General features: G+C 40.9%; 1 protein-coding gene across 3 annotated transcripts; it reads right to left on the bottom strand.

Moving 5' to 3' along the window:
• Positions 1–19,265: 19,265 nt before the first annotated feature.
• LOC121681908 (protein transport protein Sec16B-like) lies at positions 19,266–23,222 on the bottom strand. 3 transcript variants are annotated; one of them, XM_042061870.1, is made up of 15 exons: positions 22,890–23,222; positions 22,705–22,781; positions 22,534–22,609; positions 22,160–22,225; positions 21,977–22,035; positions 21,738–21,876; positions 21,385–21,498; positions 21,168–21,265; positions 20,985–21,066; positions 20,738–20,852; positions 20,536–20,644; positions 20,352–20,454; positions 20,082–20,219; positions 19,534–19,932; positions 19,266–19,410 (listed from the first exon to the last, which is right to left on the bottom strand). In XM_042061870.1, the coding sequence occupies exons 1-15, from the start codon at positions 23,082–23,084 to the stop codon at positions 19,363–19,365; spliced, it is 1,818 nt and encodes a 605-aa protein (XP_041917804.1). In that variant the 5' UTR covers positions 23,085–23,222; the 3' UTR covers positions 19,266–19,362. The 3 variants fall into 3 exon arrangements, with proteins under 3 accessions (XP_041917804.1, XP_041917805.1, XP_041917806.1); XM_042061871.1 differs by having other exon boundaries at positions 22,917–23,222; XM_042061872.1 differs by having other exon boundaries at positions 23,028–23,222.
• Positions 23,223–24,927: the final 1,705 nt, after the last annotated feature.

Here is a 24,927-nt window from a genome sequence, read left to right as displayed (position 1 = left end):
CATGGCACCGCCGCCTCATTGTGTCGTGTCGTCTACTGCCAGTCGGTGAGAACAGCAACATTAATATTACTGTGGCTGTCCATGGCGTGTGGTGGCTAAAGTGCTCGGCAGACTCGGGTCATCAGCCTACACATTAATATTTAATTGGACACTATGTGACATCCATTTGCAAAGGTTACATTTATCAAGCATCACAGGTCTTAAAGCCAAATTATTGCCAGCCCCTGCGTGCCACACCGATTATATGTGAATTTCCTTTCAGTCGGGCTGACAGAGTCTCATGAAAGGACTCTATTTCTAAGAGAACCTTTTTGGATACATTATGACTGAAGGTGCAGGTGTGCACTTCAACATGTTGAGGCGGCCTAATTTAGTTCAACTTTTGTTGAATCATTCAGCTTCGTCACTCTACTCAAGCAGCAGCGAGGGAACAGAGATGCTGTACCTGACAGCTGTACCTATTCTTCTGGATATAATAGCACACTCACTTCTAGAAGACTAGAAGTAATTCTGCCTCTCATGAAGCACACCAGACATAGGAATGGTCAAGGTTGGCTGAGTAATCATACATTAAACAGCTGTTTAGTAGTGAATGGACTGTTCAGGAATATGATTCTCTCCAGATGGGCTGCATTGTTCCTTTATGTAATCACATAATCTATCCATCATGCCACAATGATCTTCCTGTGCATATATAGTTTACTGCCTTTACCATGCCGGATTGTTCTACAGGACAGAAGGTTTTAAGTTTATTTGTTCATACATGGACCTTGTCTGAGTTGCACAGGTCATGTCATTTCATACAAGGGAAAAGGGCAAATGTGATCTGAAAAGCCACACACTGCCTCATTTCACTGATCACTGCGTCTCCAGAGGGAAACGGCTCCGGAGTGCTGACACAAGTTAAATGCGTTTGTGTGGCTTGAAAGACTTACGAAAAGGGAACAAAACAGGATGAGAACACGCCGACTTCCCACAGGAGCGGCCAGGCAGCGTGGTGGAACCCTCCGAAGGCCTCGCAAGGTCATACCCTACACACTCCACTTGAGAGGGACACAGAGGGGGAGTAAGGAGCCTCTGGGGTCCTGTTATAACAGGGCGATGAAATTTAATAGGACTTCTGTTAATATTGTGGGACGAAACCATCTCAGCGTGCATAAACAGACATGCAGCACTTGGGTGTCTTTCTCATGTCTCCCTCAGTCTTGCAAACTTTCTCATGCTAAAGACTTTAAGTATCACATTAAAATGTGTTTTCTTATTTGAATTATGGGGTGATTTTGTGTTGTGACAATAACAGTTGTGACAATAACAGCTTGAAACAATACATTATAGGCACGGGTGAATTAAATGAATATATCTGCAGGTGGATATGAGGAAAGAACTTACGGTATTGTTTTGCTCCAAACTCCTATTCTAATTGGTGCCAACATGAATGCTGCAAGTGTAAATAGATTGTTATGAAATCTACATAGATTTTTAATTATATGATATGGGTATTCAAGTATGGTCACTGATCACAAAAAACAATTAAACTAGATGTAATTACTGGGTAAAAAAAATGACTGAGCACAACCCAAAGCACATCCACATTCACTTTACACTTTAAGCATAGACAAAACTAAACAAAGTGCTATCACTATGTGGCACCATTATAATTCACATTGCATAAATGTTTTGCTGAGCAACACTGACTCAACCTAGCTTATCTGTCCAGAGGCAGACAAGTGTGTCAGCATGCAGCAACATCAGCAAGTCAATGAATATTTACACCTCCCATCTCCAACCATTTGGGTTAACCTTATGGCAATGCAGTGTTTACAACTAAAACAGCACCAACAGAAAATAATAAATTCATTTAAAAACCCACTTTAAGCTGGAGAATTTCAGGGAATCTCTATGTTACAAGGGAGCGAAAATAGAGTAATCTGGCATCATGGATGTATCATCTTGATTAAGGGATATTGTAATTTGAGATGCATAGCCTACCACAAGAAAAGACAAATAGTCTTTTTTTCAGACCAGTCTGTCATATATGTTGACATGCCATGTGTGATAGGACAAAAGAACATGTACAGTAGTGTGCCACCTAAAAGTGTTCACGTGGTCATGGGGATTCTGAATCCAATCTTACATCTTTCCACCTAAATCCAATAGTATATCTTTTCAGCCCAGTTCAGCGTGGAGTAGGAAGTGGCCTTTTTGGCTGTGAGTGGGCCTGGTCACCGGGTCACATAGTTACTGTTAGTACTGCTCCTGGCTTGGCTGTGTCAAGAATTTTTTTTTTTTATCGCAAACTGACCTAAGCAGAAAGGACAATCCTCTCCTTTGGCAGTACCATTTACTTGCACTCCTGGACATTCAGGTCACACATTGTGTCTGGCCACCAAAAGAGAGGAAAAGGGAAGAGAGAGAGAGAGAGAGAAAGAGAGAGAGAAAGAGAGAGAGAAAAAGAGAGAGAGAGCACATTCTCTGGAGCACAGTCTCTCCCCTGCTCTGATAATTAAAGACCCATGGGAGTTTCCAAGAGCACTGCATCTGTGAGGCCAGCTTTTCCCTCCACTATTGAGGGAGGGAAGGAGACAGAGGGGAAGGGGATTATAAATACAGGGACTCAGACAGGCAGACCTACTGCAGTATGAAAATCATTTTTCAAATGGTGCTCCAGTAATCTGGCATTCCCCATGGATGTTTGAGTAAGGGGAAAGAGAGAGGGGTATTGCCAACGGCCTACTCGGCATAGGTAACTTTCTCACGATGAAGAAGTGGGAATGATTATAGTGACACGACTGAGCTATCACTTTGGAAATAAAGGAACCTTTAAATCATTTTGGTCGCATAATGTGTGTGTGTGTGTGTGTGTGTGTGTGTGGTGGAGGATGTTATGGGGCAGGTATGTGTGTGTGTGTGTGTGTGTGTGTGTGTGTGTGTGTGTGTGAGGGCGTGGAGGGTGGAATTGAATGGGAGATGAGGGTGAGTGTGGAAGCGTGCCTGTGAGGAGAGGCCACTAGTTAAAACTCATTTCAGGGGCTGATGGGCAGTGAGAGGGAAGACAATGAGATTTGTGCTGGATTGGTCTCCACACAAGCTGGGTGCGGCCAGCCTTCATCCCTCCTGTGCTGACCGCGCTCTTTTCACTCACACTCATCTCCTTTTTTCACCCACCCATTTTAGGGGCAGGAAAATGTCAATATCGGCATATCTTCGCCATTGCAGCATGTGTGTCTGGGATTCTGTGTGTGTGTGTGTGCATGAATAACAAGAAAAGAAGAAGAAAAAGAAGAAGAAGAAGAAGAATGAGAAGAAGAAGAAGAAGAAGAAGAAGAGAATCTACAGTAATACAGTGTAGTAGCAAAAGGTATGACAAGAAAGAAGGAGGACCATATTCAGCTAATAACAGTCATTGGTCTGTCTGTCAGAAGATGAATGCAGACAAACAATTATTGTTTTTCCTCACACATGACATTTTGTTGATTAATGTCTACATAGCTGAACTGAATGATGTGTGTTCCAGCTGTTTAGGGCATAAACTTTTCATCTCTACATTTGAGTGACAGTCATTTCTCTGACATGTATTTTGCATATTTTTTATGCTGTTGGGGTTTGAGTTGAAGAAAAGTTAAATTAAACAACGACAGTTTAACAATCAAATATTTTGATGCTGTGCATCAATGTCTGTCAAATTCAACACAGGTCTGCTTTGTCAGGACAAGCATTGTCATCACTGCATACATTGTCTGACTCTGCCTTGGTATTATTGTCTCCCACAACACACATTCAATGACAAATCCTCAAAAGAAAGATTTGCCATCCCACAGAGACTGCACCACTGTAGCATCCTATGAGTACGTGAACACAATTTAGCTTGACTCATCCCTTCGGCATTGTGTGTCCATTGCATGCCCCATGTACTCTGGGCCAAAAGGCACTGACAACGTCCAAATGGAACATTTCATTTCTACAGAAATATGCTAAAGACTTTATTGAGAAGTTTCATCATTGTCATCGTTATCTTCTTCGTCTTCATCTTCTTAATCTTCATCGTCTTCTCCATCATCACCACTGTTCTCTTGTCACTATATTGCTATCATGTTCTGCCATCCTTCATTTATGTAACTCTGTCTTGCCTGCAAGTTGATCTGATAGACATAATCAGCCAGTTGGTCTATCTGGATAGATGTATGTATCTTGGGATTCGTATCCCTTTCTTTTCAACAGGCCACTCATCTGAGAATCCATAGTTACCATGACAATGATACTAAAAGATATATCAAACCCCCTGACACAGGCCGTATTCTTAGAGAGTCGTCCAAGGGAATGTTGATATAATAACCACAGCAGCAATAATAAGTATGGTGTGACTTACAAATTATTCTTAATAAAAAAAAAAAAAAAGGTTAATTTCAATCTCAAATGCTTTAATTTGTGCTTTAAAGTTTTCTACATCCTCAAACAAATGTATCCATATTATATAGAATGTCAACTAGATCAGTGTTTCTCAAACTTTTTCAGATGAATGACCACTTAACCAATAAAAAAGAAACGCACAGACCACCTAGCTAAAAAAAAAAGATTAGACCTACTTCAACAGTAGGTTATATTAGCCTACACAATAGGCCTACTCACTGAACTACCTTGCTTATTGTCTTTGCACTTTGCTTATTGTGTCAGAGGGTTCATATGATTTAAACTGGCATATCTTACATAGACAGTGTTGCAGAACTGTTTGGATTTACAGTTAAGAACAAAACTAGATGTACCGCATAGCGGTACAAAATATGACCGCCGCTCAGTCCTGTACATCCGTTCCGCGAAAATAAATCACACTTCAATTTGTCTCCATATTTTACTCCATCCCCCACTCTTAAAACTTTTGTGTATGCTTGTTTGGCATGCCTGAGTGTGTGTGTGCGGCTGCACAGAAAGTAGCCTACTGGTGCTGAAAAGGTGAATAGATTGTAGAATAGCCAAAGAAGATGTAGCATTGTTATAAAACCTTTAAAATCTCTAAACAATCACAAGTAGGGCAGTTCATCACAGTTCATCCATTGCAACTGGATTGATGAAAGGTCACTTACACCTGTAGGCTACATTGTATTTGGGAAAAGCAAAAGGTATCAGCATAATGTTATTTATTTATTTATTTTTTTTGTGTGTATTTATAAACAAAAACATCTCTGTCAGTTCCATGCCGTTTTCAACAGCTATCAAAAACAAAGGTCATTTTTGGATGGATGGATTTTTTGTGAATGTTTCTTCTTCTACATAAGATTTTAGTCATCTTTAGTTCATGTAGGCCTAATACTTTATTGTCAATGCACAAATTAAGTAACAGTAGTCTGAAACGTTATTGTTAATGCACAAATTAAGTAACAGTAGCCTAGTCTGAAACAAAATGCTGTTTTACATCTAACCAGTGGTGCAAATAACTGACATGTCCAAATGGGCCTTGATGAAATGCGTCGCTAGACTGTTCATACACATTTTAACGGGCCAAAGTTGAAGAGCTTTTGTCCGTTATTGTTCGTGCAAATATAGGCTGATTCATGTTCCCTTGCATTGTGTAACTGAGGTCCATGGCTAGTCTGGCTTTCATCAGACCAAGCTCAATCTTTTAAGAAATCAAAAAATAAATAGCGGGCAGATCAGGCTGGGTTCACCCAGCCTAGTCCATAGGCACCCGATATTGTTTAATTTTCCGATTGAGATATACACGCTCTGGCTATTCTAAATGCAAAAATGCATCAGGGAGTTATGACAAAACGGTAACTAACAAACTAGATCCTAATAGAAAGCTGTTAGCTTCCCTAAGCTAAAGGTAGGATTATAAGGTAGGCCTATTTACAACATAAATTGTCAATAGGCTATGCTGGCGACACAAATAAAATCTCCTTTGGAAACCAATGGCTTACGCCTTACAGTATCAAGCGGACTTAAACTGCCATATCGTGGCGAAAAATTGTAATAACATTCAAGCAGCTCCATGAGTCAAGGAAAGCGCGAATGAAGTAGCCACTTCTAGATGGGACCCACTACACAGTAGCTTAAGGTGTGTTGCTAAAGCAGCCATAATGAAATGAAGGTGTCATTGTTTGGATACTTCACACACAAGTGCTTTTTAATTTCACAAGACTACAACTACCAAGCTGTAATCAAAGCACATCGATTCCCCTCTCACACCATGCACGCACTTTAAACAAAATAAACAGGCGTCTCAGTCTCACGCATGTAGCCTATAGGCAAAACTGTATCAGACCGGTGTAACGTTGGTAAATCTTCCATTGCACAGAATGATTTTGTAGCACGTGCAATAAATGACAGTCGAAAGATACAATTACAGTGCTGCTATCAATTTGCTTGGTATAACCGCATTTATAGTTTTCTACAAATGCAATCAATCAAATGCCTCCATCACTCAACTAACGCTAACGGTAACATTACCTAGGTCCTTATTGATATTACAAGATTAACGTACCTGCAGTAAAAACCAAGCATGTCCGATAAACATCCTCAGATTTATTTCGGCTTCAAGAAGAAATGGGAATTACACTTCATGTGAACATCGTCCTATCCTTATTAGATGTCCGCTGCGGTAAATTACAGTCCTTGTAGGAAGCGTCCATTGTTTTTTCCAACCCACGATGCGCCATCTAGTGGACAAACGACTACTTATCGCCAATACTGAAAATGCAGCCATGATGATGATGATGAATATTTATTTTGGCTTTCTTTTAATCCTACTGAATTTGTAATTATGTATCGGCCGTTCTAATACCGATAGTATGTGGGTGCCTGTGTGTGTGGATGTGTATATGTGTGCACCGCCATTTACAGGCCAATGAGTGTACAGTCACTAAATGTACACATAACCTAATTTTTTTAGACCCCCCCATGGATGAAATTCTACGAAACTTGGCATACCCCCAGAGAATGCCAGGTCAATCATACACATAACATTTGGTGCAGTTCTGAACATCTTAACTGAAGATAGGGGCAATTAAAGCAGAATAATATTGCATTTTCATTTTTTACCGGGGGGTGGGGGTGCAAATCACAAATGAGTGATTTTTTTGCGGTTCGGGGGGCCCAGCCCGGGGGGGCTGGTGGTGGTCCCCGGGGACGAAATGAAATTTTTCCGTAAAAGTCTAGTGGGGCTACATACCCACCAAATTTCATGTACCCCGGTGGTTCGGTGTCCCGGGTATCAATGACCAAAAATTCAGGGAGTAGATGACGGGAAAAATTCTTGAATTATGTGCATGTGTGTGTGTACAAATTTATGTTTATGTGTGTGGGTGTGTGTGTGTGTGTGTATGTGCGTGCTTGTGTGTTTGCCTGCGTATGTGTGTTTGTGCATGTGCATGCATGCGTACATATGTCTACTGTGTGAGTATGTGTCATACGTATGATTACTGTAAATGTATGTGTGTGCGTGTGTATCTGTTTATGCACATGTGTGCACATGGAATGGGTTAACATGACCCCTGGAGGCAAACATACGGAAAAAATGGGTCATCCTAGGCCCTACAGTTCTCAAGATATTCACAGAGAACTGTGTCTGCCCTACCCTCCTTTCGGGGGGTCCAGTCCAGCGGGGGGGCTACAGATCAAAACGAAGAATGACGGTTCCATGCTATCCATGTGGGGGTACATGCCCACCAAGTTTTGTGTACCCCGGTCTTTCAGTGTCCCGGGAATCCTTGTTGGTGTACGTCACTAAATGTACACATAAATTATTTTATTGTAAGGCCCCCCATGAACGAAAGTACACAAAACTTGGCATGCATTCGGAGGGTGTCATAATGATCCTACACTTTTAATTTCGTGCAGTTTTGACCTTGTCAGCCAGAGATATTGTGATGAAAACACCTCATTTTTTGCTTTTTAATTTTTAACTAGGTGGCGCTATACATGAAATAAGTGGTAATGGGATGGGTTGACATGCCCCCTTAAGACCAACATACATAAAAAAGGTGGACCTCCTAGGCCCTACGGTTCTCGAGATATTCACAGAAAACTGTCTCCGGCCACCTACAGGCCAGTTGGTGTATAGTAACATAAATTAATTTATTGTGTGGCCCCCCATGAACGGAATTCCACAAAACTTGGCGTGCATACAGAGGGTGTCATAATGATCCTACAATTCCAATTTCGTGCAGTTTTGACTTTGAAAAAAAAAAAAAAAAAAAAAAAAAAAAAAAAATCTGACTAAACCTATATGACCGCCGCTTCGCTGCGCGGCGGTCATAATTATTCATACCCCTGGCAAATATTGATGTGATGTTTTTTCTCTTGATGTTCTGACTGAAAATGAAACTGCCACATGCCAAAAGGTTGCAGACAATGTGGTAGAAACACGGAATAAAAAAAAAATCTTTTCTAACATTTTTATAAAAAATGGCATGGCCAAAATTATTATTTTTTAACTTTTTAAATAATCAATGGAAACATCTTTATTTGCCATCAAAGCTCTCAAAATGGTTCTTCTAATACCTACCAAGCCTCTCCATGTCTTCACAATGATTGTAGACCGCACCTTTTTTGCAGCAATCTAGGTTTTGAGGCAGAAACAATTATTTGTCATCACTTTGGCCTTGTGCTAACATTTTTGACTGATTGAGGTCTGAACTCTGACTGGGCCACTCTAAAATGTTGGGCATCATTGGACCATTAAATCACACAATGATCCAAAACATACAGCCAAACAAGGCAATAAATGGTTAACTGAGAACAATATCAAAATTTTAGAGTGGCAGAGCCAGAGTCCAGACCTCAATCCGTCAAAAAAGTGAGCACAAGACCAGAGTGATGGCAAATAATCGTTCCTGACAGAAAACCCTGATTGCTGTTAAAAAGGTGTGGTCTAAAATCATTGTAGAGACATGGAGAGGTAGATTGGTAGATATTATAAGAACCATTTTGAGAGTAGTGAATGCAGACTTCCCCTTTTTCATAAAAATAAAAAAAAAACGCTTCTTTTTTTACTACCATGTTTCTCACACATTGTCTTACAAACGTTTGGCCTGTGACAGTGTAATTTTCAGTCAGAACAAACATATTGATAAAGAGAAAATCAACATTAAATCAATATTTGCCAGGGGTATGAATAATTTTGTTCTTAACTGTACATACAAGTTGGTTCAATATTGCAAACAACTCATCTATATTATATTTTACCACGTCTGCTCGCGGACACTTGGGATAGCTTGTGGACCACCAGTGGTCCCCGGACCACACTTTGGGAAACACTGTAGGACCTACATGCTATGCATTCCACAGGCGTATAAGGGTAAACCATTGATGCATTGTCATCAGCTGAACTGGCATTTTACTAAAGGTGTACACACACTAAAACTGTATGTTCCTTTCAGAGGGTTTTTGATATTCAAGACAAAGAGGAAATATTCTGCTCACAAGGAGGTCACAGTGATTTATCAAATGATACGCCCAAGCAGATGTCCGCTCCGCAAAGCCCCAGTCTCATCACTCGTTCCCCAGACCAGGGATTACACAAGCGTATTTGCGCAGGAGTTGCAACATTTCCACAGCGTGGATAATGAAGAAATAAATGAGCATGACATAATAATTACCTAACTGTTGGTTTCCACCGAACCAGCCCTGCGAGGGCATTATGTTTTATTTAGACAGCTGTCCAATTACTCACATCTTCTTTGTCTGATTAAACCTGACATTTTTAGCAGGCCAGGCTTGTGTAAAAAAAGCTGTGTCATTCAATCTAATGATGCAAACATTCTATCCTAAATTGAAATCTCACCTCGTAGGTGGGATACCACCCCCCCCCCAGTGCAGCTTTCCTGGAGCACAGCTTCCAGGGATATTTGTTGAACATAATGGATGCCAATTTAGCTAAATAAATGTTTTGCAGATTTGTTTTGAGCTTTTGTGTGAAGGTGTCCTTACATGCATTTGCATGATTCTAATGTCCTTGAACATCTCAAATTATATTATATAATTTCTATTGAGTGGTCCCTCTCCCATGACCCATTAAAAGGTCATAATTCAATTTAGAGTGGATGTCCACAAGGGTATGATACTCCACTTATTTAACATTGGCAGAAAGTCACCCCATAGATAACAACATGAGTGATCCATATGTGTCAAATTAAATTTCCTTTTGAAAACATGTCCTTATTTTTCTTCTGGGGGTTGGGTGGTGTTGGTTAGGAAAACAGACCAAACAGAAGAGAGCCATGCGAAAGAGAATGAGTGAATGAGTAAGCAACAGTGACATAATAGTAAAGAATCTGTCCCTGCATAACCCCTGCAGCTTGTTTATATCTCATTTTGTAACCCTCTTAGGAGGGTTTCATTTCCTGCATGGAGTCCAATTAATTGGCGAGGGCAGAAGGCCAGTGCTGAAAAAAAGTCATTTGTGGTCATTGTCCCAGTAGACTCTTAGAGCCTATATATGCTGGAGACTCTAAAGCCAGTGTTTTGTCTAGATTGCATCATGAGTCATAATACTGTGAAATCACAAGTGCCCTGAAGTTACTGAAAACTTTACAGTGAAACACATTCACAGGTTAATGTAAACATTTCTACCTAGTATTGCTGGTCTGATGTATTCAGTTTAGTGACATTTTCTTTGATGTGCTGTATGGAACTTAACCCTTTAGGCGCCAGAGGTTTTTTTTCGAAACGTTCGATTTTGACATCTTCATTTCAAAAGGCTATATCTTAAAAGTGATAAGAGATAGAGACTTTCTGTAAATTAGAGAAATATTAAGGATGACCCAAAGTTTATGTAGAGATTAAATGTTTATATCTAATTTGCATATGATGACGTCATATGGTGGCGGCCATCTTGGATGATAGAATTTTCATGAAAAGTTGCATGTTTGAATGATAAAATGCACCACTTCTTTTCCCCCAAAATGTCCCTCACCTTCTGTATGCTATATTGGACAATACTGAATGCTCAGGTAAATAGTAAGTAGTAAACAAACTGTATAAATCATTACTAATAAATGGCAGAAACAAACCAAATGCATGTAGCGGTAGGCTGGCCTTTTGCTGTAGAGATTTTCCATTTACTACATACAGTAGGCACTCTGATTCCATGTATGGGGCACATATATATTATTCAGATGACACACAAACACAAGTAGACAAGACCTGTTTAGTTCAAAAGCTCACTTGCCATGGCAAGGCACAGATCAGGAGTGAGATGACGAGACAAGACAAGAGACAATGTTAGTATTTGTTTTCTTTTTGTTGTTTTTGTTGATGTTTTTTTTGTTATTTTTTTCTTAGCTGACAAAGACACACACATCACAAGGACATGAACACACAAGAAAGAACACATGTCCTAAATGGTCAGGGAAATAGATAATCAACAGTGTAAATCATTACTAATAAATGGCTGACAATTTTTTTTTTTTATGTAGCAGGCCTTTTGCTGTAGAGATAATGACTATCCATATCCATATCCTATCCATACAGGGCCGGCATTCCCATCATCTTGTGATACACTATGCATGGCCTAATGGCTCTCCTGTCCCGTGTCACCACCTCTGCTCCTGTTGCGAGCAGCATGGCCAGATCTGCCTCGCGCTCGCGTCGAGTGGAGAGAATTTGCGCAGCTCGGACTAGGCCTACTGTCATTCTCATTGCGACTCCCCACACTGCCTCTACGTTCCCCCCTAACTGTCCTATGAGCACTTCGACCTCGTCTAACATACCCAGTGGCATTAGACAAAGGCTCCACCACGTTACTGTCGCCGCGATTGCGGAGAGGACATTGCACCAGTGACATTGGGCAAACGATTCAATGTTTGTGCTTGGTGTAAGCTAAACTATGGAGTAAACTCTCACTTTGTCCAGCTGCATCATTGCAAGGCAGGGACGCATCTGAAGCCTCACTAAACAAATCACCGTCATTTTCTGAAGGCATATATTCCCCTTCAGAATCAGGGTCCGCGAATAGAAGACCCAACACTTCATTTCAGGTAAACTTTTTTGATGCCATTAGACGATAATCTAATGCAAATACTCGCTGACGTTGACAATATCGCTCTGACAAAGTGGCTCACACGCACACTAGCTCCGGTATTTCACGCACTGATTCAATGCGCTGTAGTTAGAAAGTTTTGTTTAAAGCATGTCGTTTTTTCGACTCGGGGATGACGTATGACTTGTCTGCCATCTAGTGGAGTGGAGGTCGAACGAAATATGACACCCTATTTGATTAAATCGGCCGTTTTATTCAGTACCGCATCTTGTCGAGTAAACTCGACCGTGGCTCCTAGAGGGTTAATATCAAAACCCCTTTCAGTCTTGTTGATGTGTCTCTCCACCTTGTTATGTTCATGGGGTCATGGGTTCAAGAGTTTTCTGATAGCAGGCCAATCAGAAACCCTTAAATATGGGACATGAGGAGAGAGGGATTGTGTGCACTCTGATGTGAAAGAGGGACAGATGTGATGATGCAGTGGTCAGCAGCCAGACCAATGGATACCTTGTCTTAGCTGAATTACTGAAGCTAAGCAGGTGTGGGCCTGGTTAGTACTTGGATGGGTGACCTCCTTGGAAAACTAGGTTGCTGCTGGAAGTGGTGTTGGTGGGTGGCCAGTAGGTGGCACTCTTCCCTCTGGCCAAAAAAGATCGATCCCAATGCCCCAGTGCCGTGACGGGGACACTGCACTGTAGGAGATGCCGTCCTTCGGATGAGACGTTAAACCGAGGTCCTGACTCACTGTGGTCATTAAAGATCCCATGGCACTTATTGCAAAGAGTAGGGGGTTCCCCGGTGTCCTGGCTAAATTCCCAACCTGGCTCATTCAATCTGGCCCCCTAATCATCCTCCACTGTGTAGCACCCCTCTACTCTACTTAATAATAAATTGCACTTTAAAGTAAAAGGAGGTGCTTCTATGAGTTACTGTTAAGTTTAGGCCAGTTCTAGGTTCGGCATTAAGGGGGGAGTAAATTGACAAGGACACCAGTATGTAAAATGTTATAAATAAATAATGCAGGTTTATTAAATGCAAGAATATATTTTCTCTAAGAGAAAAGAAGAGAAAATATTAGTAAATAGAAAATAAATAATAAATAAATACAAAACCCTATAAAATAATAAAAGAGCTCTTAAAAATTCAAAGTATCAAATCAATAGTAAAAAACTCAAATGTACAAAAGAAAAGAAATACCCGGGTAAGGTGGTGTGAGTGTACAATGTCAGTGTATGTGTGAAGGCTTATCTGTATCCAGGGAACAGATCCAAGGGGTTGGTTATCCAGTATGAAAGGGCAGTTCAAGGGGTTGGTTATCCAGTATGAAAGGGCAGTTCAAGGGGTTGGTTATCCAGTATGAAAGGGTAGAACAGTTCAATCGATCCAAGGGGACTGACTCGCCACCCAGTGTTCCAGTGTACATAAAAAACCAATCTGCATACAGCAGTTTGAGAATACAATTAAGGATATATATTCAATATCAAAGTCGTAAGATATCATTAAATTCCAATTGAACTACAATTCCAGTTCAATTAAGTCCTATTAACTTAGCTAGGCACAAACTACGACGTTAGCGTCGCTGGTAATGAGAGAGAAGAGGTGCCGTTCTCACTCACACACACACACAGGCTACTACTGTGCGCGCTCCTCTAAACATTCTAATATTAACGTCTCCTATCTCTTAGGAGTTCGTTACTACCAACGATCATATATTTAAAATCATGTAATTCAATATATTCATTAACAACTTCTCTATTACTCAAAAACATACTTAAAGACAATATTATTACAATAGCAGCACTTAAAAGAACAATAAAGTAAAAGCATCTCCGATTGGTTTTTAATTAGTTAGCTCAGTTTTCTAGCATGCTAATCATCCTATTGACTTGAATGCACTATCAGCTAACGGTGCTAATCACTCGCTAGCAGAATGCTAGCGAAGTATTTTAACTCACCGGAGTTCGAGGTTCAAACAACACAGGTCTTCAACAATCCGTAGAAAAATAGATATAAGGAAAGGTAAAATGATTCAATATGATAGATAGATTTAGAAAAAGTTAGATTAGAGTTAGATATCGGAACTCCCCCTATTACCGTCGGTCCCGTATTTCCACCGTCTTGCGTGTATGTGTCACTTAATATCCATTTCTATACAAACCAAGACAGCGGACAACTAAAGAAACGCAAGCACCCACACCATAGGTGTATCTACATTAGCTATGTCCCAAAAATGACTTTTTACCGTGACTCGAAGAGCTGTAAACAGTGTTGTAAGGCTGCGTGTACACAACTGCTTGGAGCTCCAGTGGAATTTTAATTTCATGACGAGAATTCTCGGTCTAACCGTTCATGTGCCGTTGAAACGGTGTAAATAGGCGACCCATCAGGCCAGCACTATAACTCAGAGCGTGGTAAACAAAATCGGATATTTCAAGCAGTAAATGCTCCCGTTAAGAACCAAACCAGATTTAGTTCAAATCTACACATCTATGGCTACTGAAAGATGTAAGGTTCATTTAGTAAATGTTATTTTGAAGTGTTAAAAAACATCGTTGTTTTAGAATTTCTGAACAAAAGTGGTGATAATTGGGGGTGTTACGATAAAGAGTATTATTTTTCTTAAGAGGATTATCAGTAACGTCTAATCAATTTCATTCAAGTGGAGTCTCGAGAGTGAAAAACAAACCCGTCACCTAGGAGATGACTATACCACAATAAAAGTATTTTAGAATACCTGCACTTTCAAGCAGACCAAAAAGAGAATGAAAAAGAAATACATATCATCATGTAAACTCAGCTTCTTGTTCTGGCTACTTCTTCATATTTATTCTATTTATTCATATTTATATATTAAAATATTTATTGAACTCAAACTGTTCTAAAACTAAAGTTATGGTCTTAGTAACCAAACTTTAAGGTGGGTTACACCTGTAATTGGCTCATTCACTCCTTCACTCTCCACCTCAAGCTGGTGTGTGGTGAGCGTTCTGGCGCATAATGGCTGCCGTACATCACCCAGGTAGGTGCTACACACTGGTGGTGGTTACTAGTGAGGTCCCCCCATCCATGTGATGCGCTTTGAGTATTGAGAAAAGCGCTATATAAATGTAATGTGTTGTTGTTGTTGGTCATATCTGACATCAATGTGCTATAGAATTGAAATATTCTGCCCAAACCAATGAAAAAGGATTGTGTGTAATGTAATTGTGATAGGGTGAGCTCAAAGGGCGACACGATTGGGGGTGTGGCACCAATTGATCCATCAGGTGTTCACCATTGACGAACATGCATGCCATTTATAAGCAGCGGTGTTGTGGGCTTTGAGCTAGACGGCAGCTCCGCCACTTTAATGTATTGTTTAGGGTGTCTCATTGGAGGATCGTAGTACTTCATAGTACTGTAACGTCGGTGTCTTTTGGACTGAGTGCTAGCCTCCCAGAATGCAATGTGTGTGAATGCTGGTTTGTTCAATGTCGGTTTTAGTTAGTGTAATTGCGTTTTCCGTGTCATGTATGTGTTAGCTTGTGTAGTCTTTCTTTACGTTGTACCTCATGTGTTTTGCCCGGTGTATTGTATGTGACTACCATGTTCGTGTATCGTGCTTGTTTTATTGACTTCCCTTGTGTTTCCTATGTAATGGTGTCTTGTTCTGTGTCCCTGCTCTCGTTCTCAGCTAATAAACCTTTTGATTGGACAATTGTGTGTGTCGCTATCAAATCGTTACAGTACTTCCGGGTTGTGGGCTCAACGCATCGCCACAGGTTTGTTGCGGAGACAAGTTGGTAGGTAATTTTATTGCTATTTTATTATGTATTAATGTCTCTCATTAGCAGGTAGTCTGTCGGTTGCTGCTCTGCTGCTTGGCTGTCTATCCGCCGCTCTGCTCGGTGTCGGTCGGAACTTCAGGCTGTATGGTCTTTCTTGCTGCGTGCTTGAGGGCTGGGATATTGGTCTCGGCCACGCATCTCCACCGTGCCTGCTGCTATCTCTCGCTGCTCATACTACTGCTACTGCTTTCCTACTGCTGGGCGATTGGTGTGCTTGCTGTTTGCAGTGTGTCTGTTGACTGGGTGAGTTTGCGTGTGTGCCTGGTTGGTTAATTGAAGATAGAGTGCGTGGGTTTGTGTTTGACTTTGTAGTGTGTGTGTGCGTGAGCGTGTGTGTGTCTAGCATACTCCACGTGTCCGCCTGTTTGTCTGTGTCTGTTGGTTTGTCTTGTATTGTCATTTATCGTTTCTGTAAGTTGGGGTTATTGTGGGTTTTGTTTCCCTGTTTCTTTCTTTTTATTAATTTGGGGAATATGTAATCAGTATTGGCTTGGGCAAATTCCATCTGGGGCAGTAGTACAGGATTACATGTGGGCCTTTTGTTTTCTGTTGAAGTTGTTTCCTTTTGCTGTGCCCCTTATTTGGTGAATTGGTTTTGTATTTAATTTCTGGTGTGTATGCCGGGTCATGGCCCTTGTATGGTTTGCCGTGCTGTGAAGAACCAACTTTTGAGTGTCCATATTGCACTGCTGCACTTTCGCCTCCGGGCCCATTCGCTGTTGTACTGATTACGTGAGTGTTTCTTTTAACTAAATGTTTGTTTTACCTGGTCATGAACGTATTTTGAGGAATCCTGCATCTCTTGCCCTCATTCATTCATTTGAGTGCCCTGTGGTGGGAGACTAGGTAGAGTGCTTAGGGGAGCTAAGTAGGATCCAGACTCTGGTATTAGGGACTTGGTCCTGCCACATAATGTTGGAGAACTTAAACTGAATGTTCTGAATATTTTGAGTTCTGAATGTGAAGTCAGTCTGGTCATCCATGAAACAATCATCGGTAATTACGTAAGTCTCACTCTCTCTCTCTCTCTCTCTCTCTCTCTCTCTCTCACCCGATATCACTTTATGTTTCTGTCTATCTGTCAAAAATGGATTATTAACTTAATAAACTTGAAGAACTTGTGCTTTTCTGTTCTGATTTTAATGTGGAGCACGTTCTTCCCTTGCGTAAAGGTGCTGGCTTTAAAATGTATTTTGATTTCACAAATGGCATTTCAGTTTGTAGTGAGCAATGCACTTTCAAAAGGGGTCTGAACAGGCTTTTCAATGATTGCCAATTGTTAAGTGGTGTCTCTTGACATTTGAAGAAAATGTCTTCAGAACTATTGAACAGTGGAGTTTGTCAAATGTGTCTTGTCCAACCTTTTTCACACTATATGCTATTTGTATTTCTGCTAAGTTCACATTTTATTTCATTTAGGTTTATGTAAAAATCTGATCAGTATAACTCTACAAATGTACTTCTAGCAGGGCCTTATACTTTGTAAAAGCAAACAAATAAAGAAATACTGCCCCCCCCCCCCCCTCCCCACGCACACACACACACACACCAAACTCTGGTGTATATGTTTGTTTCTGAGGTTCAGTGGTGCTAGTTTCTGTCTCTGTTGCTGTGCTTAGACCCAGACCCATATATCAGACAAAATGCTTCTCACCCTACAAGTCCCCCCCATTTAATAAGCAATGTGTTGGAGATAAAGATGATTCATTCCAAACAAATGCATTGATACGCCAATGGTGGTGGGCATACGCCAGGTAGCTTGTGTGGCTGCAGCAGCGGGAGCCTGGCATGTGTGACAGATAACAGTGAGAGTAATTCACACTAATGCCGCCCGTATATCAGAGTGCAGACAGGCCCCTGGGCGAGTGTGGAGAGCCTCAGTGTCTGAATCATCAGGAGAGGACACGAGCAGGAAACAAGTCAAATTGATGGACTTCAGCTCAGTGCCATGCTTTTTAGAGGAGGAGAAAGTAGGGTGCACACACCACCACATCTGATTTTGTACCAGACGTTCAAATGCTCATTTAACAGACCTTATGCACCATATTGGTGCCAGGGCTTAATCTACAGTTAAAATGAGAATCCTGTTGACTGTCAACTGAGAGATGAACGTATAATTTTTTTTTTTAAATGGGGAATTAGTTCTGTCAGCGGGGCGTCTGGCTGTCATGGTTGTGGTATGTCCATCATTTCTCTGGGAAGTTAATTCAGTCTAATGGGAGATGGTAATAGAATCGTGGCCCTTTTGAATTGCCATTCATTATGTAAAGCAACATCAGCAGGGGAAGCAAAATGGCAATGATGATTAATACCATCTTTCCCTCAATGATCAATTATTGAAAAGATCATTGAATCCTCCCTTTTCCAGTAATCTATCTTTGGGACACTACTACATTTGAGGGGTTTGTTGCGGTAAAAGGAAAATTAACCCTAATTAATCTTTTGAGGATGGCGGGTCACTGGGAGTTTAAATGGCTACAGCTTTTCAGATGGTAGAGCAAGACTGAAATAGCTTCCTGGGGCAAAGAGTTGGACTAAAATCGTCAGATAATGAGCTTTGTTCCACTCAACATGGAGGATATGGAGTCAATACAGAGGATTACTTTTCAATGTCCTGGTTCCACAGATTTATCGGGACTCAGTCTCAAAACACTCAAACAATTCTACAATTAATTAATTGACAGGATTTTATGTGTTTGCTGTACAAACAAGCTGTAGCAAAAGTTAGATTAACCTGGTAGATATTATTACATAAACCTTTCATCATTTTTTGTAAAAAAGGGGAGTTTTCTTTGGCTATTGCATAGTTCTGATATCTTAATCCCGCCCACAAAGTCCTGATAAAAAAAGTAGCAGACCAAGCCTTAATCAATTAAAACAAAAAAGACAAAAAGTGAAATAGTTCACCTTAAGATAAATCACCTCTCAACATTGCCATTAAGACACAGTCTTGATGAATCTTTCAACCTGCTTGGGAAATGTGCAAAAACACAGTATCATAAGCTCTCTTTAACATTACCTTCATCATCTAAAGGATTCTGATAGAAAATAGCTATATACATACCTTAAAACACAGCTAAAACCTGTGAATATCACTCACATAAAAATGTGTGCTTATAACTAAAATGTAGATGGATAAATTGACCCCTTATCTCATTAGGCTGTTTGTGTGATGATTGAGAGAGCTTTAAATCATACCACCAAAGGGTGTTGTTCTACCTCTCCCCATCATTTAGAATTCCAGTTTGGAATAAAGGCTAAGCTGTACTGTAAGCTGGAAGGGCATAAATGGGACCTGTATGCACTAGAGTCATACTGTGAATTACACTAAAAATCATGTTCTTTCAAATGAACAAGGACTGAATAGTTACATAAGTTTATAGATACATAGAAATGTAGAGTTGGAAAATTAAAACGATAATGAAAATTCCAAGAGGCCAAAGTTTGTCTCCGAAGAAACTCCGAGATTTTATGGGATGTAAAGTTGTTATTTATTCAAAATATTGCAAAAAATTTAAAAGAATTGCGTAAGAATTGCTCATTAATTGATGGAGAGCTGCAGCATTAGTCCTGTGCTTTGCCACACCATCCAAAACAGCGGATCCAAAACCGCTGAAACCAAGCAAACATTCCATCATGAGGTCACATCATGACATGACACACAGAGACAAAAGAAGACAAAAAGACAAATAGCAGGCAACAGCACATTTCAATGCGATGGAGATGTATACAAACCTTCATGCGAGACCTGGATGCCGGGCCAGAGTCCTCTGAGAGGCAGTGCTCATCACCCTCCCCCATGTCCACAGGGGAGTGGCGACCACTCCTCTCATTCTCCACATGCAAAGGCATGGTCTCCTGCGCAGAAGTTAATGCTACACACTGGGCCTCAGAGACGTCCTGGAGATGAGCGGAGGATTCTGGTCTGGACATTTCCATCTCGCCGTCCTGAGCGGAGACTTGAGTCTCATTGTCCAGTGGCACAACTTGATGAGGCTGTTCTGAACCATGGTCAGGCTCATTGAGGTCCTCATGGGTTGAGTCATTACCCTGCCTCCTCAGTGTGGCCATCCAGGGAGGCTCTATCCAGCATGGGAACTGGATAGGCAGTGCCACACATAGTGCGTCACATAGCTGCCAAACGTCATAAAGGAACCAATATGACCACCAGAGAAAACCCAAACGTTTGGCTCTACTGAAGCACACCTACCATTAGAGCTTCTTAGCATGACTCAGTCAGCGCGTAACACCTTAGTTTTCACCGAAAAGACTGAAATACTCACCTTCAGAAGTCTGGTCAGAGCTGGGCATGGTCTAACTGAATGAGCTAAAAAGACCGTTGCGACAGCCTCCGTATATTTAAGGGCCTCAGCGAAGTGTCCTGCCCCGAGCAGTCTACAGCTGTAGAGGATCTTCATAGTCTATAGCACAAGATCCAGACAGTAAGCTCATCTAGCGTTAAAATAGCAAAATGACTGATGCCCATAAAGTAAAACATTGATTAAATTCATATTTTTGCATTAACTTTGACTGCAAAAAGGCTACAAGTATACCTGGAAACGTAAACATTGATTCCCTGTGTTGAAAGACAAAAGGTACTCATATGCCTCAGTCCGTTGTATTGCAGCATCACATGCAAACTCCTTCAATGGCATGCTACAGAAAGACAAGATGCAGATCTTGTGTTACTTAACTGAATGTTTCCTTAGTTAGACTTATGTCTGTTCCATGACTAACCTGAAATCCTGTCCAATCAGTGTCAGCTTAGAGTCCCGATGATAGTAACTAGGCTCTATGCGCATGGCCATATAACAGAAATGAGCAGACCACGTGTGCCCATTCCTTGCTGGAAGACATTATGGTTTGATTCAATGATTATTGACCTCTGTGTCGTGTACCAGATGTATGGTCATCTGAGAAATGGTTATTCATTTCTTACCAAGAGTATCAGCCAGCATGTTGACCATCACGTTCTGGAGTTGAGGGCAGATGGAATTGGCCAAGAGGATGGCCAGATGGGGGCACCACTCTCTCCAGCTCATGTCCCCACATTTCTGGAAGGGAGTTGCCATGATGGAGACAATGACATACCATTCATATTAATCATGCTGCAAAGACACAGTGAACAAATCATCACACACTCCTTTGTGTGCATGTACACACTCAAAGAGCTCAAATATACTCACAGAAACAACTCCTGGAATTTGTCCTAGAAAGACATGGTAGTATGTCTTCATTGGGTCAGAATCATACAGACTGCTGATGAACCTAAAAAACAATAGCACTGATCACTGTTTCAAGCCTTACAGAGTCAAATGAGAATAGTTGTCACTGTCTTGACTGTCTATAATTCATGAAACCATCCTTACCTAGTTATGGATGGGACACATGAGGCTTTCCTAAAAAAGCTGTCCAGTATCAATGCATGCTCCCAGTATTCATTTTTAATGGCAAGGTTTAGAGCTTCCTACAACACAATATCATCAAGTTTAATATTAGCCATACATATTAGATGTTCAGTCAGACTCCATATCTCTGCATTTCATATCTGACGTGTGTTTGTATCATCTAGAATCTAGATCTTGCCTCTTTCCTGTTCAGAATGAGCAATTCCACAAGGTCTTGACCACGGCTATCTGGAGCTCTAGTTCCATGCAGTTGCTGCAGCAGTTGGATGGCCAGGTCCTTGCCAGACACCATCTGGAAAAGAGAACAGTCTGTCATCATCAAATAAATATGTGAAGCTCCTGAGATCATACACAAACTGCAGGGTTTTTTTTTTTTTTTTACATTTTCCATAATGATACACATGTAGCCTATGGAAGTATAAAGGGCAGGACATGATTCTATCTCTGTTGTATCAATATCTGCCTGACGCTTGACGCTACATAAAAACATCCCAGCTCAAGCAACCAATGCTTTACTTCAGTCACACTTACGCCATTCTTTCTCCACATCATAGCCAGCATACGCCAGACCATGTCAACTCCTGCTTTGTCTTCAATGGATTCATCATTGATACACCGCTGCCACTCAGTCAGAATGTAGTGGTATACTGCTCTATGATCTGTCACACCTCTGCAATCATTAGACCATATATTAAAGTAATTTCCAAACATTACAATGAGGCTTAAGTAAGAATGTACACCTTGGCTATTCTTTACTCTCCAGAACTCACCTCACAAGTGGCCCAGGAAATATTACTTTTCCATTAAGAGCATCCATCTTCAAAGCCAGCTGAAATGTTAGAGAATATAATGATTGCTGAATGTGAATATTGTTAGGTACCATAAGTACATGTTTTTCTGAATACTGAATTCTGAAGAATGTGATCCCTTCTGTACCCAGCACTGACACTTACCAGGTCTCTCTGTATCACATCTTCTTCATCAGACTGACTGTCTGAGTTGCAATCCAGATAATCAAGCTAAAGGATCACAAACCACAGTTAAAATCACTTATCATATCTATAATAGTAAATACAGCCATATGGAATATACACTACAGGATACAACTGTCCAAAGGGAATATCCATAGTAAGTGTTTTTTGACCAAATTGTTGGAAAATACATGTGGTCATATGCTAGCAACAGAAGGGTGTTTTAGTTAAGGAAAAGTTCAAAGTTTATGTTTCCTACCATCAAAGCACGTGCCCAGATAACTTTATATGTAGAGGTAGATTTCATTGTGGCCAGTATTTGGTGCAATAGTCAAAACCTACAAATGTTCTGTTACCTTGGGGCTTACGGCGGCAACCTGCGCAAAGAAAGCTTCATATCTCCCAAAGTAGAAATCCCACCAGGCATGGGATCTGCCAATCATAAAAGTGCAGCTTTCAATGTCTTGTACCGAACAGATATTTTTTGTAATAGTGTATATTTCTGAATAGTCTGTAAATCTGCATACCTTGCGTTGGCTCTCTCAAGCCTTGCTTGACAGATTGGCTTTTTTGCCTCAGTCTCACCCAGGGCTTCCACTTGATGCTGTTAAGGGAAAATAGCTCAGTACTTGAAAATGGCCCTGTTTCTCCTAACTGAAATACTGAATGAAATTCACATTCATATGCACAGTTGGTACACAAAAGTTTTTACCAAATCACATATCAATGATGGTGATACCTGGCCATGAATCCGGGCCTCACTGGGAACATCTCCCAGTTCTTTGACATGCAGGGGAAGTTCAGGTGAGAGGAGGGCTCCACAAACAGCCTTCGGTTCACGAATAGTTCCCTCATCCGACATTTTCACGGACATCTCTAAGGCTAAGCTCTCAGTCTCGGAGGTCATGGCGAGGACAACCAGCAGACTGTAACTTTCCGTTACTCGGGTAGGCTATGCGCTTAGTGTCCAAGTTGCGATTATTCTGAATGCAGACCGTCGAAAAACGTGCCTCTCTGTCTAAACTCAGGATCGATTTTGAGCACGTTCATGTGCACACACACACAGCTAATGAAATGTTAACGTCATAATGGAAAAATGTCAAGTAAGAACTGCGTCACAATGTACTGGGTAGAACTTGATGGGTAGAAAATTATTGTCTTTTTTATAGTGATTGTTGCCACCGAGGAAGCTCTGATGCAAAGCACTCTGGAAACTTAGGGCCGAGGCTAACTTAAAACAAAGACGTTTGAAGCAAGACGATTCAAAACAGCACATATTTATAGAGAATGTATTGTCTATTAACACTGAGGGATAGATCACAGTAAATTGACCGATCCCAAGCCCCTCCTCCCATTGTCAGTCCCATAGTTACTGTTGCTAAGTCGGACAAGTTTGCAGGAAAGTGTGCGAGAACGCGTGTTCAACATGGGGACGCAGCACCCCCATTTAGCCGAGTGCAACAGTGTATGCTGGATTTCTGGGCGTCAAGTAATCTTGATATATTCAAAAAACAGAGGCCAGAAAGGCCTTCAGTATGCAGATGGACACATTCACAATGTCTGCTGTTATCAACGAGGTGGAACACCACAAATTGAGGACAAACAAATCCGGTGTCGTGGATCTTAATGGGATGCATGTTAACTGGGGATAAACAATTAGCACGTTATCACGAGCAGGTAGTTTACCTTATTTGCTGCAGATGTGACTGATTCAATAAACAGGTCTGTGCAAAAGTATGGTGTTGACGTGTCCATAACAAAATCTAACCATATTTCGAGGATTGATAGAAGACTGGACCAAGTGCTGCAGATCCAAGTTCCCACGCAACTTGGGAGAGTGACTAGCCAAGCAGCTCATGTTGGGGAGGTGGAGAGATAGCTTCTCTTCGGTAGGCCCGATAGCCTACTTATTATTTTGAATGGCTGCTTTAGAAGGAAGAGTTCAAATAAACATGATACAAGTGTATTGAAAAGAAACCACTCCGAGTTCAAACCCATGCCTATCACGTTTGACATATCTGCAGTTTGCAGACGTGATTTGTCTTGCACTAGACTTGCCCGCTTATGCTATAATTAATTTAAACGTGGGCAATGTAGTAGCCTAGGTCTAATATGGGCGATTTCGAGACTGCATAGTTTTGAATCTGCACATGATTCGATCTTTAGAAGACATTGGCTATCTCTCGTTCAGCCATCAATAATGCATCGCAGTATAGGCTATTATTGCGTTTGTTGAAAAAAGGATCATTAGCTTATTTCTGTGAACAGTCTTCTATCCCAAGTTAAACATGGCAAGGTAGCAAAGCTGAAAGTATTCTTGTTGTGTGTAAGGCGATACGTGATTGAAGGTGTATTATTTTGCGCGTCTTCCAATCGTATGAATATGCGAGTTCAGTTCCTGCAAGGTAGGTATAATTTTTTGCGTAGGCTTATGTTGTCGTTTCATCAGTGGAAACCAGATTTAGTTATGTTTTTGTGTGTAGCCTAGTTATGAACACAAATAAATGGAACATTTTCGTACACACTCAGATTTCTTTACTGAAAAGTAGCAGCCTATCCTTATGCAAAGTTAGGCCTATGTGTGTTAACGTTTCACACGGTCAGGATATCGGATGTCACTTCTACAAGTATCCCAGGCTTATCTTTGAACCTTTTTGAGCTCTTTAGTTATTTTGTTACTTAAGCTACTCGCAAAAGAAGCATTATAGCATTCGCATAACTGGCGTATTGTCATACCGAATGGCCACTAG

Source organism: Alosa sapidissima, chromosome 14, assembly GCF_018492685.1.
Source record: "Alosa sapidissima isolate fAloSap1 chromosome 14, fAloSap1.pri, whole genome shotgun sequence".
Classification (NCBI taxonomy): Eukaryota; Metazoa; Chordata; class Actinopteri; order Clupeiformes; family Clupeidae; genus Alosa; species Alosa sapidissima.
Note: the sequence above shows the minus strand (reverse complement) of the source record. Positions and strands in the feature narration are given on the sequence as shown.